Source organism: Sus scrofa, chromosome 8, assembly GCF_000003025.6.
Source record: "Sus scrofa isolate TJ Tabasco breed Duroc chromosome 8, Sscrofa11.1, whole genome shotgun sequence".
Lineage (NCBI taxonomy): Eukaryota > Metazoa > Chordata > Mammalia > Artiodactyla > Suidae > Sus > Sus scrofa.
The window spans coordinates 132,581,771-132,599,338 of NC_010450.4; the positions used below are offsets into that span (position 1 = coordinate 132,581,771).

General features: G+C 38.3%; 1 protein-coding gene across 13 annotated transcripts in view; it reads left to right on the forward strand.

Annotated features, from left to right (window-relative positions):
* The window catches only part of MAPK10 (mitogen-activated protein kinase 10), a 305,758-nt gene that overhangs the window by 135,953 nt on the left and 152,237 nt on the right, over nt 1-17,568 (forward strand). For 3 of the 13 annotated variants that reach the window (XM_003129341.6, XM_021100773.1, XM_021100777.1), the window contains exon 3: nt 10,390-10,559. The exons of 6 other annotated variants lie outside the window; for them this stretch is intronic. Coding sequence is in view for 4 of the 7 variants with exons in the window: in XM_013979062.2 (XP_013834516.2) it covers nt 3,511-3,540 (30 nt within the window). In the remaining 3 variants the exon portion in view is untranslated. Of the gene's footprint in view, nt 1-1,083; nt 3,541-10,389; nt 10,560-17,568 lie in introns of those variants that run through there. 4 more of the 13 variants (XM_021100768.1, XM_013979064.2, XM_013979062.2 and 1 more) reach the window with 3 other exon arrangements.

Consider the following 17,568-nt stretch of genomic DNA (forward strand, 5'->3'; position numbering starts at 1 on the left):
GTCGTAATTTAAATCGATAGTCCCGATAATGGGTTATTGACACTCGACACTCAACTACTCAGCCTTCTTCAATTCGTCCTTCGTACTCACCCAGGGCAGTCATTTGAAAAAGCAAATCCGACCATGTCACGCTTACCCTGAAGCCATTCAATGGCATCGATTGCTCCGGCTTCCAGTCCTCACCTCGCTCCGAGCTCCCTCTGTCTTAGGCGTGTCCTGCCGGGAATTCTCAATTCCCTTCTATGGTGTTCACTTCTACTCACTCTTCAGCTTTTGGCCCCTCTATCAGTTCTGTAATCTTCCAGTCTGTCTAGGATGGATCCCGTTGGAATAGATAGGCCCACATAGCAAAATATACTTTTCTCCCCTGGAACTTTTCGTGGCTGAAAATTGCCATTTCTTGAGATGGTCTTGGTTAATACCTGTTTTTCTCATTACTTTGGAAGCTCCGTTGTGTCCTTAGTGTACAGAAGAATTCCAGGCCTGTAGTATGTGTTCAGTAAATGTTTGTTGCATGAAAACCTTGGAGAAGTTTCCTTGTGAATGTCCTCAGATCGTCAGAACTGAGATATGGATCTGACTCCCACATATGGAATTTTGAGTATTAAAGAATGGTAACTAAGGCATAGCTCAAAAAGATTTAAAATAAACACTGTGGTGTGTTTAACTCTTTGATGTAGAGGGGTGTCGTGCTCCCCCTGCAGAGGGAGGGTGAATACCCGCCCCACATTTGGTTTGGATCTTGAAACTAATGGTGCCATGTGTGCACCAAGAAGGTATGAAAAGACTTATTATTGCTAATATAGTGGAGCTTTTGGGGAGAGCAGGGCATGTTCCTAAGCAGGTCCAAGACGGCCTGAGAAAGCAGGGAAAAGAGCTGGCTTAGGATTTTATTATGGTTAAGGGTGGGGCCAGGGCGAGAGTTTGTTTATGAAGGGTGCAGGGCTTGTGTGATTGGCAGGTCCTGCTGGTGGAACGCAGGGAGCATCCGAGGCTTTCCTATCAGTTTTCCAAGAAGTGGGGCAGAAGTGGAAAGGGGGAGGGGAGAGGTTGGACTAGGGGAGGCCACTTCTCCTGCAGGTGGGATTTGCCAGGGGTGGGGGTTTGACTCTGTCCTGTAGGAAGGAGGCTGCAGCGGCCATGCTGACCTTGCAAAGTGTGTTTCCATGACCCAAGACAGGATCTTTGTCTCGAGCTCCGTGAAAGCTTCTCTTTTCAGGAGAGTGCAGAATGCATCCAGCAAATGCCCTTCTGATTGTGTGGGACTGAGGAGGGAATTTTCTTGCATCACAGTTCATAAATGGGCAATTGATGTTCAGAGATTCCAGGAAACATGAAGAAAGTTTCTAAAGCCTTTACAGTGAAGAAGGCTCAAGGAGGCAGGGGGCAGTAGTGGGAGAGCCTTTTGTTTTGCAATTTGGACAGACTCTAGAGCCTTTTGTTATAGAAGGTCCCATTCAAGGTGGGCTGATTTGTAAGTAGCAACATAAATAGGCTTTAGTAAAATTTGTCAGCAAGGAATATGTTGCCTTCTGAATCCAGAAAGGCCTGAAAATGCTGGGTTTGTTTTAACACTGTGAATGCTGAGGGTTAGCAACTACTTCTTGATAGTGTCAGGGATGGAGTGATCCTTGTCTTACCGAGTCATTTTCTGGAATTTACCGAGGGGGCGGGTTCCATACTATGTCTGGGGCAATGCCCATCCCTCTGCTGTGAGCTTGTTTGTGAATGTTTGCACTTGACTAAGTGTGTCAGCTGACTCTCCTTGGAGGAAGATGTCACAGTGCGATGTAATGCTTGGTCCTGGAGGAAGCTGGATGAAGTTTAGACCTTGCTGCGAAAATCGTGTGTGATGGCAAGGCTTTGAAGGACTCAACCATGGGTAGCCAGGTGAGGATGTATTGTGTCCTTCAAAGGTGAAGGCAAACGGAAAACTGTGCCTGAGAGGCTGTTGAAATAGGAATGAAAAGAACTCATTAACCAAATCTGTAACAGCAAAATGTATACCAAAGGCCGATTGGATGGAGTCAATCGTTTTAATAATATTGAGTTCAGAGACCTCACCTAACCACAGTGTTCCGGTTACAGTAATCTACTGTGAGATGCCATTCATTCTTCTAGGTTTAAGAAAAGGCCAAATTTGGCTGTTAATAGAGGTACAGTGGCCATTATCACCCTTTTTCTAAATAGGTTTTTAACAATCCTTAAAGGGGAAGTTCCATGGAGTCCCTTTTTCCCAAGTTAATTGCATGTATGGAAGACTTAATTTTACTTTAATACTCTTTTGGTCAGCGTATCCATGGCACTATAGGATATTTTAGGGCAGTGGACACTGTGGCAATGGGAAATTTAGGCAAGGCAGTAGTAGTTCTGGTGTTTAAGGTGAACACAGATACTTCTGTTTCATATTTTGCAAATCTTTTATGACTGAAGAAAGTGCTTTGTTTAAATTTAGTAGGATCCCCTAGTTTAACTGTAATCTGAGTCCAGAATTGATTGAAGTCATGAAAGTTTGGCAATCAGTGCATTTCAATATATTTTAAAGTTAATTCAAAACCTACATCATAGTGCCATGAAAGTCAATCAGTTTCCTTTTATCTTTTTGCTGTGTAAATTCTTTTAGTAAAACTTGGGTTCCCAGTTAGTCAAACGTTAGACCTCTGTTTCAGGTTTTGTTTCCATCTCCTATATCAGTTTTTTATTTGTTTGTTGTTGGTGTTGCCATTGGATATACCTCAGTGGGAAGAAGGTCCGCTCCATGCCACTCATATTTCTTCTTTCAGACGCCTCAAATGAGTACCTTAAAGATTAGGTTCTCCTCCAAGTCAATGATTGCTTTATATGGTTTAAGGAAACCAGTTGATGCTGGGTTTGAGTTAACTCCTTGGCTGTGTCATGGAGGGGGGGGCATAGGTGTTTTTTCTGTAATCCTAAGGGTAAAGAGCTTTGTTGTTGGCAGAGGAATAGGCAGGAGCATTAGCAAAGGCAGTTTATAGTATCCTGGTTTTAGCCATCTCCTTTCAAGAGTGTGGCCTAGGCATGCTGCATAGTAACGGCTTTCCTCCACCCAAGAGGTCACCCAGCTCTTCATGTTGCAAAGGATATCGGTCTTTCTCCTAAGCACTGTGCAGAAAGGGCCAGGGCCTCACTGAGCCCCACACCCTGGGCCCAATGTCAGTAGCAGTATATGTAGGAATGAAGACATGTGACTTGCAGATGGGTCCAGGTCAAGACACAGACTATGGCCCTTTGAGGGAGGGCTCCAAGTCCATATCCTGTCCTAAATGTCAAATAGTGCAACTTCTGATGTAGGTTAGTTAAATCCATAACAGAGCTTGAGAGAGGACTTGGCAGTTGCAGCACGGAGTAGCACAGCCCAAAGCACAGTTTAGCCAGCAGGCAGCAAGGCTAGTTAGCAAGCCAAAGCAAGAGAGAAAAACCCCCCGGGTGGTGGTTATCATCTAGACGTGTTTGCTGTGTCAGCTGTTATGGTCACCCTGAAGAGGAGAGATGAGAGCCCCCAGCCAATTTTTGCTTCAGGTATGAAGTTTTTTGTTTGTTTGTTGTTTTTGTTGCCATGGCATATACATCACTTGATCCAAAAAGGTATGAAAAGGCTTATCACTCATGTAATGTGGCCATCTTGGGGGAGCAGACAGATTTCTAAGCAGCTCAAAGATGGGTTGAGAGAGCAGGGAAAGGAGAATGAGCTGGGATTTTGTTATGGTTCGGAGTGGGGCTTGGATGAGAGTCTCTGTGTGCATGGGTCAGAGCTTGAGTGTTTTGATATCACCAAGAGGGGAGCATCTGAGCTTTCTTACCAGCTTTCCCAGATGTGGGGCAGGAGACGGGGGGAGAGGGGGTTGCTGAAAAACTGTCATCAACATCAGAACATCCAAAATGTGAGTTCATGCTGTGGTGCAACAGGATCAGCGGTGTCTTGGGTGTGCTGGGGTGCAGGTTCGATCAAAGATCACTGCAGGTCACAACTGCAGCTAGGATCTGATCCCTGACCAGGGAACTCCATTTGCCACAGGGTGGCCAAAAGAGAAAACAACAACAAAACACATAAACAATGGAATCAGACTCTGTATTACAAGAGCGTAGGAAAGAGCTGCATGTATATTTGAGTGACCTGTCTCAGTATTTGAGCTATGCTTGTTTATGAGGAAATGTTGGGTGTATCATTTTTATGTAAATGCTTTTATTTGTGTTAAAAACCTATCTTGCTCTCTTTTTTTAATCCTTAAGTTTTATGTTATCTGATATAGAAATTTAATAATACTGATTTACTAGGTCTATTATTAGCCTTGCAGACTTTAATTACTACTGTATAAAATAAGTCCAGTTCAGAATCGTGAATCCCATCTGAATCTTATTGTGTTCTCATATAGAATTCATCTAGGAAGTTAGTCAACCGGAATGGGCATGAGCAAATGAGCTTCTCATTTTGGACAGTCATTATAATTTATGGCTTATCTATGACCACAATATGTAAATAGTTATTAAAAGGTCAAATGTAAAACTCAGCCAGGGGGCCATTTAGTGAGAATTCTCATGAGTGTTCTCTTTTTCAATTACGGGGATGAACTTGGCCAGCTCTGGCCTTCTAGTTTCAAGGTGTGGTTTGGCATCATTCTCCTAGAAGTTGTCTATTGGCATGGATCTTGTATTATATCACATTGAATTTATTATTTTAAATTGTCTTGTACACATAGGATATAAATTCGATGAAGGCAGGAGTTCTTGTTGTTGTTTAGTATATTGCTGTATCCCCAGTACCTAGAACAATGCAATAACAGCTACTGAATAAATACTTGTAACTGAGTTCCTTGATACAAAGTACTTTTTGCCTCTGTGATAAATAAAAATAGTTAACTGTAATTTTGGTAATTATAAACTTGATTTCAATTTCAGAATCATGGTATCCCTCAAACACAGACTACTGTGGTGATTTTTCAGAAGGTAATTCATGGAAAGTACTTTTGGGGGTGCTTGTTCAAATTTAAATACATTAAGACAGGTCAGAAGGAATCATAGGTAAAGCAATTTGTTGAGCTTCTAGAAGCACATTTGTTAATTATGTTTATTTGCACATGTTATTAAGGATATAGAAATCTCATATGAGCCCGAAGCCGGGATGTGTGTTATATATAGTCAGTCTTCAAGGGACTAAATATGTCAGATTCTTACGTTAGATTCTCTTTTCAGGTTTCTTTAAAAAATTTTTTTTATTATAGTTGATTCTTAATGGTTTCTTAGTTTCCATTTTCTCATATAATTTGAAGTATTGTGCAGCAGCTAATAATAAAGAATATGGATTCAATTGTCGAGGTTGAATTCTAGTTTGACACAAATATGTGCCTTTGGACAGTTACTTACCTTCTCTTTGACTTCTGATCTGTATATTGTGACTAAAAGGAGTACCTATCTCAGGGTTATTGTGAGAAGTGAAGGAGATAATGCATTATAGTTAGCATAGTTTGGGGCACATAGGATAAGCATTCAGTAAAATTTAGCAGTTACTCAATTTTGGTGATAACTGAAATATATTGTTATAGTAGCATGTGCTTTCTTCTTCTGTAGCCTCATTTTAAAACACAACTTATTCCTTCACGTAACCTATATCATCTCTTAATTTCCCAATTCCAAATTTTCAAGAAAAAATCTGGAGTTGACTCAGATCACAGCTGTGAGCCAGAACACAGGAGATTTTATGTAGCTCTCTGTCCTGGGTCAGCCCAGTCCAATCAGCCGTGGTGGTGGAGGGTGGCTCAGAAGGCACATAGTTTGGCTGCTTAGACGGTTGGGGCTATGGGCCCAAGGGCCAACGTCTGTCATTCAGGAGCGCATACACAATTGGACCTACTACAAATACACATGCATATGCACTGCTCGCTTTTAAATAATTGTCTGGATCTACAAGCAAATACTATGTCATATCGGTTAAACCTTTTTTTTTTAACGGAATTATAATAAGTCAATGATGTAAAATCTATTTGTACAGTTGGTTTACTTTAAAAAATTGTGTTTGCTTATGTGTTTTCCCCACATTTGGGAATACTTAATCCATTTGATTTTTTAAAGTATTTCAAAATTGACATAATATGTATACTAGTAGTGGTTATTTGAAACTTAATTGGAAATACTTTTATTTTATCAAACGAATTCACTGACATACAGATTTTAACAAATAAAAAGCAAAATAGAAAAGGATTAAATGTGGCTTAAGATAAACGGGGTATAGATATATTAGATTTGCTTTGCCTGGTCAGGCTAACGTTGTTGTCTTTAACTGATGGGTTCGTGCTGAAATGCATTTCGAGGGCAATTTTATTGTTTGCACTTTGCAGCTGCATATTTCCATGTATGTGTAGCTTAGTCTAACAGTCCTTAGTATCAGGCCTATCTACTTTATTTTGGATTAAAATTTTCTCAGGGCAACTAAAGAATATCTTTTTGTATGCTTTACTAGTTTTATTCATCTGGATACTATATTGCTGATTTTAATTATCCAGTCCAGATACATGTGTGTGAAAAAACACCTAACAGTCATCTTTAACTCAGGATATTATGAAAATAATGACAAAATTTGTTGAGAATATCAAACCATTTTCCTAATGAGATCAACATATAGTTGAATAACAAGGAAGTAACGGGTTCTGCTAGTAATCTCCAGTTCCGCCCTATTAAGGAGCCATTGATAATTTTTAACCCTTGACCTGGGAAAGTCTTTGTGTTGGATCTGGTTGTACCTTTCCTGGGTACCACATAGCTTTTGTTCTGCACAATCTCTGCTCTGCGAAGTCTTGCTCTTGTTAGGTTAAGCAGAAAGGAATTTAGAGGGCATTAGGTAGTTCATAGATCTTCTGGACGAATGATCGGAGGACCAGTCAAGAACCAAGGGTGATAAGCATAGGCAAGAGCCCAAAGAAAGAAATGATTTTGGACTCTGATGCCTCTGGTTACTTGCTACTGCTGCCCACTCCCATTACCCATTGCTGCCAAGCAGTCATCTCCACCTGACCTATAGTTTTAAATTACTTCCTCAAGATGGAGAAGTCTTGGGCAGTCACATCTGGCTGGCTGTGCTTAGGTCATTGACCACATTCTGTTGTACAGAAGGCAGAGAAAGGGATATTCTTCCTCTTTCCACTTTAGTAGGAGAAGGCTGGACCCTGATTCCCGCCTATGTTGGGATTCCTTACACAGTGAAGGGTTTTTCTTACTGGTCTGCCAAAGCTACAAATGTGAGCTGTACCACCTTATGAAGCCTTAGTCTTTGCTTAGGCAACAGGCAAAGGCACATACTTTGCTTGATTAGGGCATGATTTTTGAGTGCTGAATTTTCTTTATTAATTCGTCCTAAATGGCTTTTTAATGCTGTAGTTAAACCTACTAAACCTGGAAGCTGTATTTGGTCTTCTAAGAAGACGAGAAGGAACATTTCAGTGGGAAAGACATTATTTCTCCTTGGAATGCACATAAAAATCATGGGAACTAATTCTAAATAGAATAAAAATAAACTCATGCATTTATATACTATATGTCTTTGCATTTCTTGGTATGAGGAATCAGTGGAAATTTGAATCTTATTGAAGGATAGCTTCTCTTCAACTTATGGAACCCAGCAACTAAAAACTAATAAGTTGAGTTAAAGTACTTTTCAAAGGGTATTGCACCATAAAATCATGATATATTTTTACTTAAAAGTAGTTTTATTACCATGTAGATTCTTATAGATTGGCTTATGTTAACCTAGAGCTCTGCAAAGTACACAACCAGGTTAGACTTAACTGCTCATCCTCAGTGCTCAGCACAAGGATTGGCACAGAGATACAACCCAATAAATATTTGTTCATTGCATAATGAATGAAAAATTTTAACATACAAATTGCCATTTGAATATTGAATTAATCTGTTAAAATAACAGCTGTCCAGAAAAGACAATCCTGGCACTCATATGGAGCAACAAAGATTCTGGATAACCAAAGAAATCTTGAGAAAAAGAACAGCAAAACTGGAGGCCTCATGCTTCCCGATGGAATGGAATGCAGCTGTCCTCATTCCATTTGTATCCAAGGCATTACAAAAAGGATCCTAGGTTGTGTTTTGCAGAATGTAAATTGAATGGTATTTCTCAGACTTGGAACTCTGAATATCTAGAAGTCTGAAAAAAAAAAACCCATATATAGTCTGAAATATTCTCTTCTAGTAAATCAAAAGTACAGATAAAAGTTTCCATTTGAAAATTTCTTCCTAATGAAAGAAATTCTTTAGCATACCCTTGAATTCTGCTAAGATGTCAGTAAAGCAAGAAGAAAAATTATCCCACTTTAATAAAAGCTTTCAATGAAGTAAAAATTACTGAACTGATAATTTCTCTTGTTCTTCATTTTCTTACAATAACCAAGAGAACCCAGAGAAGCAAGTATATTAAGATATTCCCAGAATTTAGGTAACAACTCTCATTCTTCTGTTTTCCATTATTTTTTTTTTTTAATTTTTTTGTCTTTTTCTAGGGCCGCACCTGCGGCATATGTAGGTTCCCAGGCTAGGGGTTGAATCGGAGCTGTAGCCACCGGCCTACATCACAGCCACAGCAACGTGGCTTCTAAGCCACGTCTGCAACCTACATCACAGCTCACGGCAACGCCGGATCCTTAACCCACTGAGCAAGGCCAGGGATCGAACCCTTAACCTCATGGTTCCTAGTCAGATTTGTTAACCACTGAGCCATGACGGGAACTCCTGTCTTCCATTATTTTTAAACCTAAAGAGGGTTCTCATTTTTGTGGCTCTCTGTTTAACTGAAAGTAACTTAATCTTAGAGGATGAGACCAGAGAGCAGTGATTATTGCCCCTTATTCTTCTAATGTGTTCTCAGGAAATTGATCAAATTCATTCATTCAAAAATAATTATATATGATGTGCTAATTTTCCTTCTAGATGTTGGGGATACTTCCTGGTGGTGAGACAATGAATAATTAAACAAATTAAAATGTAATTTCATTTAGCTTTATATTTGCACAAGAGAGGAAAGTATATAAGGGTAAGGTGGGAAGTGTATTGGGGAGAGTGGAGTTGCAGTTCTTGAAGGAAAGATCTGAATAAGGAGAAAGAGGGAATTGTGTGAAGACATAGGAAGAGAGTTCCAGGAAGAGGGAAGAGCCAGGGCAAAAACTTAAATGATAGGGGGGGGATTTTCCTAATGGTTCATCTCTTGTCAGGTCACTCTTGAAGGAGATTCCTGGTAACTTATTAACAGGGTGATATTATGTGAGCTTCATTCTTATTGGCTACTTTGGATATTAAGACCCCTGGTCCTAATGGTGGTGTTAGGGAGGCGTATTAGTTTAGAATCACAGTTCTAAAAAGTGTAAATCTTGCACTAAAATTGGTAGATAAGAATGAGTGAACAGAGCAACATGCATATCAGGTTTATACATGTAATACCCATTTTTTTTCTGAATGAGTGTAGTTAAGGCAAGCCTCAAAGTATCTCCACTGAGTTACTAACAAGGATGGGCTCATGTAGTTGAATTTGGAGTGATTTTTGGCTAAATTCCTCTGTCTTTTCTACCCTGTCTTTTAAACTTGGCTCATGGGATAGTTCAGATAAAGTGAACTGTCTACAAATTCTTTAAATTTATCTGAAATAAATGCAAGTCCTTTGTGAGAAATAATAGTGTCTCATTATCCACGTGTAGCAATGGACTGTCATTGATGTTCTGTATCATCAACTGTCACTAAATATGTAGGACAGATTCTCTTGCAGCTTTTTCTAAATAATAATACCTATTATTATTCTGTATTTTTAGTGAAAATTACCTTTGCTCTCTAACATAACTCTATATCTCAAAAAGAAACATAAGAGTTGAGCATAACAGTTAGTGATCATTTACTCTGTACCAGGCGTTGGATTACGCTTCTGATTAATTCCTAAGTCTGATCCTTCCCTTTTTTGTCCTCTAGCTGTAGGAAATGAGAATCCTTTTATATGCTGGGAAGGTGGTCCTCTGACTTCTGTTGCCCGATGAGTGATCACTCTCAGCTTTTCAGTGTTTTTCTCAGATGCACTGATACTCCCTAGTGTTAGTCTTATGATTCCATAGTACTTTTTTAAAAATTCCGCAAACATTTTATTTTAGAAGCGTTTTAGATTTACAGAATGGCTGCAGAGATAGCTCAGAGAATTCCTGTAGCCCTCTGACTCAGTTCACTCTGTTTGTCAGCAGTTTACATCACCATGATGTATTTGTCATGTTTAGTCATTGTGTTTTCCTAGACGTCACTGGTTTATGACTAGTTTCTTAGACTTGCCTTATCCTCAGTCCTTGATATTTTTGAGGTATGCTGGTCAAGTTTTGTTTTTTTTTTTTTCTCCAGAATGTCTTCAATTTGGGTTTGTCCAGTGCTTCTCTCATGGTTAGACAGGAGTCAGAGGCTCTTGGGAGAAGATCACAAAGTTGAAGTGCGATTCCTGTCACACTGTATAAAAGGCGTATGCAGTCCACATGACTTCTCACGAATGACTTAATCTCCATCACTTCTTTGAGGTAGTGTTGGCCAGTTCTCTCCACTGTAAAGTTATTTTTTTCCTCCCTCTTCCTCTGTACTTTCTGGGTATAATTCACTAAGGGTGCTTGTCCTGTTGGAGGAAAATAGGGAGTGAGATGGTAGAGTGGAAGTTAAGTTTAATTTCCTAGATGGGGGAATATCAACATAAGTTATTTGGGACATTTACATAGAGAGATTCTTCTTTCCTATTTATTTATTTAATAATGTATTTATATCCGTATGGACTCAAATAGTTTTTATATTTTGTGTTATAATCCAATATTAGATTATTTATTTTGTTGCTTGTTTCACATCTGGCCATTGGGAGCTTTTTCAGCTTGGCTCTTGCACCCTTTTGGCATTCCCTTACTCCTAGGACTTTTAATTATGATGTCCCATCAACCTTGCCAGTGTCTGAGATACAGCACCTGCTAGTGCTTTCCATCCATGGTCGCCACCTGTGAAAGTTATACTGCTTGTTCTGCACTAGCTTATTATTAGTGATGGGATCATCCTTTTCGGACAGGTTATCCAGGTCCAAATTCCCATTTTAAGATTGGCTTCCTGAACCATTCCTGGTATCAACTTTTCTAGGTTGAATTCCTGGGAAACATATTCTGAGCCAAGGTTGATTTGTTGGGGAGATGCTTTTAGGAAGACAGGTGGAAGGAAGTGGGGAAACAGCTTGGGCAGAGCTGAAGCCCAACTGCAGTGTGGTGGCAGCAGAGGCTTCAGCTGATTCTATGGATGGCTGTGAAGTTGGGATACCATACAGAGATGTCTCAAGTTAGGACAAAGGGTGTGTGTGTTGGCAGGTGGTGGGGGGTGCAAGCTGATTCATTGGGAAAGGGTGTAACATTGGGCAAACAGCTTCCTTTCACAGTGGTCCTTCTTGGCCAGGAACTCAGCTGTTGTGCTCTCAGCAGGCAAAACTCCCAGTAGCTGGAGAATGAGTGGCTCCGTTCTGAAGGTGGAAGCTGGGCATTGCAACACGGCATCCACTGTAAATGAGAAATGTGCCTATTTTATTATCTATGCATATGGTCGGTGACTGCAACTTTTTACTGCCTTGTTTGCACCATAAGATAAATTAGCAGAGTGGCTGTTCTCTTCATTTCGAACTATTCCTATCAAGCCACTGACCTGTAAAGTCCAGTGACATGCTGGATGGCATTTTCTTGAAGCAGTTTCTCAGGATTTATATCTGCACACTCCCGTTTAGTTTAATCCCAGCCTGTTACCACATCTTGATTTTGCCTCACTGCTCCAAACTGGATTTTCTACATTTAGAGCCTTGTCCTGGAGTTTGAACTCTGACTGTTGCAGCCAGTTGGCATTTCCCAGTCCCTTTCTCTCATTGGTAGCTCCCGGCCGAGCTAGCTGAAGTCTGCTTTCCAGTGGAGGAAAGGGAGAAGTTCCCCAAACATGTTCATCCAAGAGGAAAGTGATACGAAAAATAACAGTGCTAATCCTCAGGCGTTCTCAAGCCTTGCCTTCTGAAATCCCTCATGTTGTGAGACAATTGAGACCCAACCGAATCTACTGAGCATATCGAAAGGTTATAGAGAGCCTGGAGATTGAGACGGACATAAATTGGGTAAAATAAACAAGAGGTGAGATGTTTGCCCTAATCCAAATATTAAAATGCTAGATGGAAATATCATAACCAACACAGTATATTAGGTTGAAAATGTCACTTGAAAAAACCTTAAGAAATGACTGTAACATTTTGAACTTGCTTTTCTAACTCTAAACACAAATAGAGTTCAATATATACATACATATTACTTTCTAAATTATGTGAGCAATATATGTAAGAGAAGAAAAGAAACTATTCCTCTGTCACTTTTCGTATGTTAATACCAAATAGAGTGTAAAGAAGATGCCTGACATCACTGCCCCTTCTCTGCTGCCTCTGCCAGTCCTCTTATCAAAAGTAAGAGCTGTTATTATTTTCAAAAAGAGTTGAACATGGTTCATTATTCTTATTTTCTTTTGAAATCATATTACGCCTGTAATGGTCTTGTATGTTTCCACGTTACCCATTATTTAATTAAAAAACATAGAAGTTCCGATGTTCATTGCAGCACTATTTGCAATAGCCAAAACGTGGAAACAACCTAAATGTCCATCGACAGAGGAGTGGATCCAGAAGATGTGGTACATATACACAATGGAATATTACTCAGCCATTAAAAAGAACGAAATACCAGCATTTTTAGCAACATGGATGGACCTAGAAATTATCATGCTAAGTGAAGTCAGCCATACAATGAGACACCAACATCCAATGCTTTCACTGACATGTGGAATCTGAAAAAAGGACAGACGGAACTTCTTTGCAGAACAGATGCTGACTCACAGACATTGAAAAACTTATGGTCTCCGGAGGAGACCGTTTGTGGGGGGTGATGTGCTTGGGTTATGGGATGGAAATCCTGTGAAATTGGATTGTTATGATCATTATATAACTATAGATGTGAGAAATTCATTTGAGTAATAAAATTAAAAACCCATAGAAGTTCCACTTTGCTTTTTTGTTTTTATTTACTGTGGATGAATCATTTGGTATAAGTAGCTCTTATAAGTGATGCCGAAATACAGGTCAGCTTTCTAATGGCTTTTGTTGAACTTGATTTTTTGTTGTTGTTTTAATATTCACCTAATCATGAAATATCATAGATGAAATTAAACCAAGCTAAATTTATATGGCATAACATTTTATTTTGTCAAGCGTCATATTGAAATGCCTTTTGATTTGTTTGCACATTATTTTAAATTTTAAATGATTTTTATTTTTTTCCATCATAGCTGGTTTACAGTGTTCTGTCAGTTTTCTACTGTACCGCAAGGTGACCCAGTCACACATACACACTTTTTTTTTTTTTTTTTTTTTTTTGTCTTTGCTATTTCTTGGGCCGCTCCCGCGGCATATGGAGTTTCCCAGGCTAGGGGTCTAATCGGAGCTGTAGCTGCCAGCCTACGCCAGAGCCACAGCAATGCAGGATCCGAGCCGCATCTGTAACCTACACCACAGCTCACGGCAACGCAGGATCGTTAACCCACTGAGCAAGGGCAGGGATCGAACCCGCAACCTCATGGTTCCTAGTCAGATTCGTTAACCACTGAGCCATGATGGGAACTCCACATACACACTTTTTTAACAAGCAGTTTTATTGACATTTCTGTTTTAAAATAGGTTTAAAAAAATAGGTTTTAAAATAGGTTTCTAAGTGCAATTTAGCATGTCATAATTTACTTAGATTGAATGTGGAGAAAATTTCTAAACATAAGCTTTGCAAAAGTGTGTGCAGTTTTATGTTGTAGAATTAGGTGATACATTGTTGTTCATATACATTTTTCTAAAAAAATATTATGAAAAGCACTTATCAGAGAGCTTTGTCTGTAGATAATTTTCCATAGATGTTTATTGCTTTCTCCTTACTTCATTTCATAATCCACAGTTTGCTTTGGTTTACACTAGCAGGAAAGTAAAATAATTTGAATGCAAGAATATTAATATTCTACTTGATGAATAGGTAGTATTTTTTCTATAAAATAATTACCTGAAGAAAAACGTCTTCAAATTGTCTATTGATTTAGTTATCATTAAAGAAATGACCTTCTTCTAAAAGGCTGAGGATTACTTGGTTGAACATGCTGCAAGCTTTTTAATAACCACAAAACCATAGTAACTCTGTATTTCCTAACATAATTGGAAATATATTGGACACATTATTCTTATAGGAAATATTCGTTTAAAATATCCACTGTAACTAGGGTAAAAGAATACATTGAGGGAACATTTGCCTTTATATGAATTTATGGCTTTTTCTTCTAGAAGCACTGAGTCATGATAGGAGTTTGGGTTGGCAGTATTCCAGGTATCCTTTTTTTCCTTCGCTCTGTCAAGTGTTGACTAATATAAAGAAACCCTTATGCTGCTAAATGAAATGAGTACCTGTTTACATTTGTGATTCCTTCAGTTTCTGCTTTACTTTAGCATTTAAAAAGGATGTGTGCTAATTATGCATATGAAGTGAGGGGCTCGTCAGAGAAATCTGTCCTGCAAAGCAGGAGGTGGGAAGAAGCCGGTGAAGGAGACAGTGAGAATGGCTGTAGTTTTACATGTGTGCTTGTCAAGTACAAGAGTAGGAAGAGGAACGTGGAGGGGACAGAAAGATGGATGAAGAAGAAGACAGGGTGGTAAACCTCGTATCTGGAGCTTGTCTAGTGAACAACAGGTCCCTACAAGAAGCGTTGGCTTGAAGCCCTGGAAAAAGCTGCTTCCATGTACAGCCTCCTCTGTACTTATCTCTTCTTCAGAGTTTATGGTTAATTATTTTTACAAATCATTTCCCTCTTGCCCTCTTCACTCCAATTTCGTTGCTAAGTGACTGGAAGATAGAGTGACCTCTGAATGTATTCTTCTCATTATATTGTTAGATTTTTCTGCATCACTTAAGGGACGGATTTGTTCCTTGTAAGTTCAACACCTCTCAAGGATTCAAGTTGACATCTCACCTAATTAATAGCCCCTATTGGCCTAGTTATTCTGGGGACGCATAATTAAAGCAATAATGCTACGTGTTCAGTGGAATTAAGATTTCATTTTGCCTCTTAAAGTAATTGCCCAGAGGTTCATTGCTTTTTCTGGCTTATTATTATGCTTGTCTATGTTAAAATAAACATATTTTTATAAGTCCATCCTTTGAAACACTGAAAAGTTACTCTAATAGAAAAATTTGAACCTTGAGGATTTAAAAATAAACCCGTATGTATGTACAGTATTTTAATTTAATGTTAATTCCTTAATGGTACTAATTTTGACCTTTTATCATTGAATTGTTCACTTTTATACCGGAGTCCCCGCTGTAGCACCTGACGTATACTGGATACGGGATATATCCATATATTTTTCATTGACTTCATGTGATGAGAACATGAATTTTCTTTTTAAAATAAAGTTAATTTTAAAATGGTTGTGCATATCATAGGTAATTCTGACTAAAAATCAAAACAAAAATACAGACACTATTTCTGCTTTTACTCTTTGGAACTTGTATGTTTTTATCCCCATAGTGTGAAATGTTTACTTAGCTATTGAATTGTATATATAGAAACACATAGTTAGCATTTACTATTAAAAGGCACTATACTCCGTGCCTTACAAATACTATCTTATTACTATGAAGTCTTTTAGGAAAAAATACCATCTTTTCCGTACTATCTTATTACTATGAAGTCATTTAGAAAAAAATACCATCTTTTCCGTCAGGTAAACTATTTAGAAAAAAAAGACCATATGTGATTCACACGTGTACACACACACAAACCTAGACATTCAGTGGGTGTGTGGCGCATGCAGCTGTTAGATACTGAGTGTTCTGGGTGTAGGATGCTGGTGTGGTGGTGGAAGGTACATAGGGTTTCTCACGGTAACCAAGGAGCTGAGTTTTGTACCTCTGGGTATTTAGATGGAAAAATGTCACGAGAAATGTTGAAGAGAAAGATCATAACTAGGAAAAGAATGGTGGTTTATACACCTCATTTGCACAAAATACCTTTTGTGATGGAGAATGAGATCTGAAGCAACAGTGTCTGTTAAACACATCAGAACCTATTCCAGAAATATTTTATTAGTTTTGAAAGTTATAAATGTGATGAAAAAATTCTGTTTCTCTGTGTAATTGTGTACAGGATATTTGAAAAAAATAAGTAAAACGTTTGTGTCTCGGTGCAGGCACCATGTAGGTAAATTTTAGGAGCAATTAGAAGAGAAAAAAATCAGTTCCTGACAGGCCTTTGCTAATATATCTAAAATGTTTGCTGCCAACATTTGAGAAATCTAATCTGTGTTTACTGCATTGCATTTGGGACATTTGCATTAGAGTCCTTATTACCTTGCTGATGAGATACATGAATTTGGAAAGTTTCCTAACCATTTACCATTAAGCCTCAAGTTTCTCATCTGTGAAAAGAAGTTGCTTAGATGTTTGCTGTATTTTCTTTCAGTTCAAAAACTTTGCATCTGTTATGTTTTTCCTTTTTAAAAAGATGTAGTCTTCTTTGGAAAATGGAAAATACATAAAGCACAAAGAGATAAATAAGGGCACATTTCTACTTATAAAACTGTACTCATATCTATTTAGTTTTTAAAAGATTGGGGGCATATTGTAATATATTTTAGTTGTTTTTCTACTTTACAATATATTATGAACATTTATCCATATTATAATTTAAAAATTATTAAATGGAATTATGTGCTTTTATAACAATGAATTTATTAATCCATTTTAATTGAACATTTAGTTTTCCAGTTATTTTACTATGAATAATGCTGTGGTGAACAATTTTATAGCTTAATTGTTGTACAGATACTTCATTATATTTTTAGCATAAATTCCGAGGTATGGACTTATTTAAATCTTAACTGCATTTTTAGCAACTGAATACCTTGTTGTCAAGCTACTCCCAATACTGAATGAATATTTATTTGCAATATCTATTGATTCATTCAACAAAATATTTATTTAGTGCTTATTTTATACTAGGAAAACATGAATGAAGTATAGAGAGAGATACCTGAGAGGAGGCGAGCAGGGTAGGACTGTTTCTTTGCATTGACTGTTGATCATCGAAACCTTCCACAATTTGATAAATAAAATGTTATTTTGGTTTCTTTCTATTAGGATCAAAATCCTTTTATAAATTACTTGGATAGCCGTTTTCTATTGAGACTTTCTTTGGGCTGACTACCTTGCCTGTGTCTTTGGTGTAGGAGAATTCTGATGTTAATTAGTTCTCTTCCAACTGGCTGCAAATCATGCTGTGTTTTTGTCATCAAAACTATAATTTTTCTTATCAAAATTGGAGAACTTTACTTTCCACTATATGTTGGTGATATATTGATTTTTTTTTTTTTGTCTTTTTGCCTTTTCTAGGGCCGCTTCCTGCGGCATATGGAGGTTCCCAGGCTAGGGGTCGAATTGGAGCTGTAGCCACCGG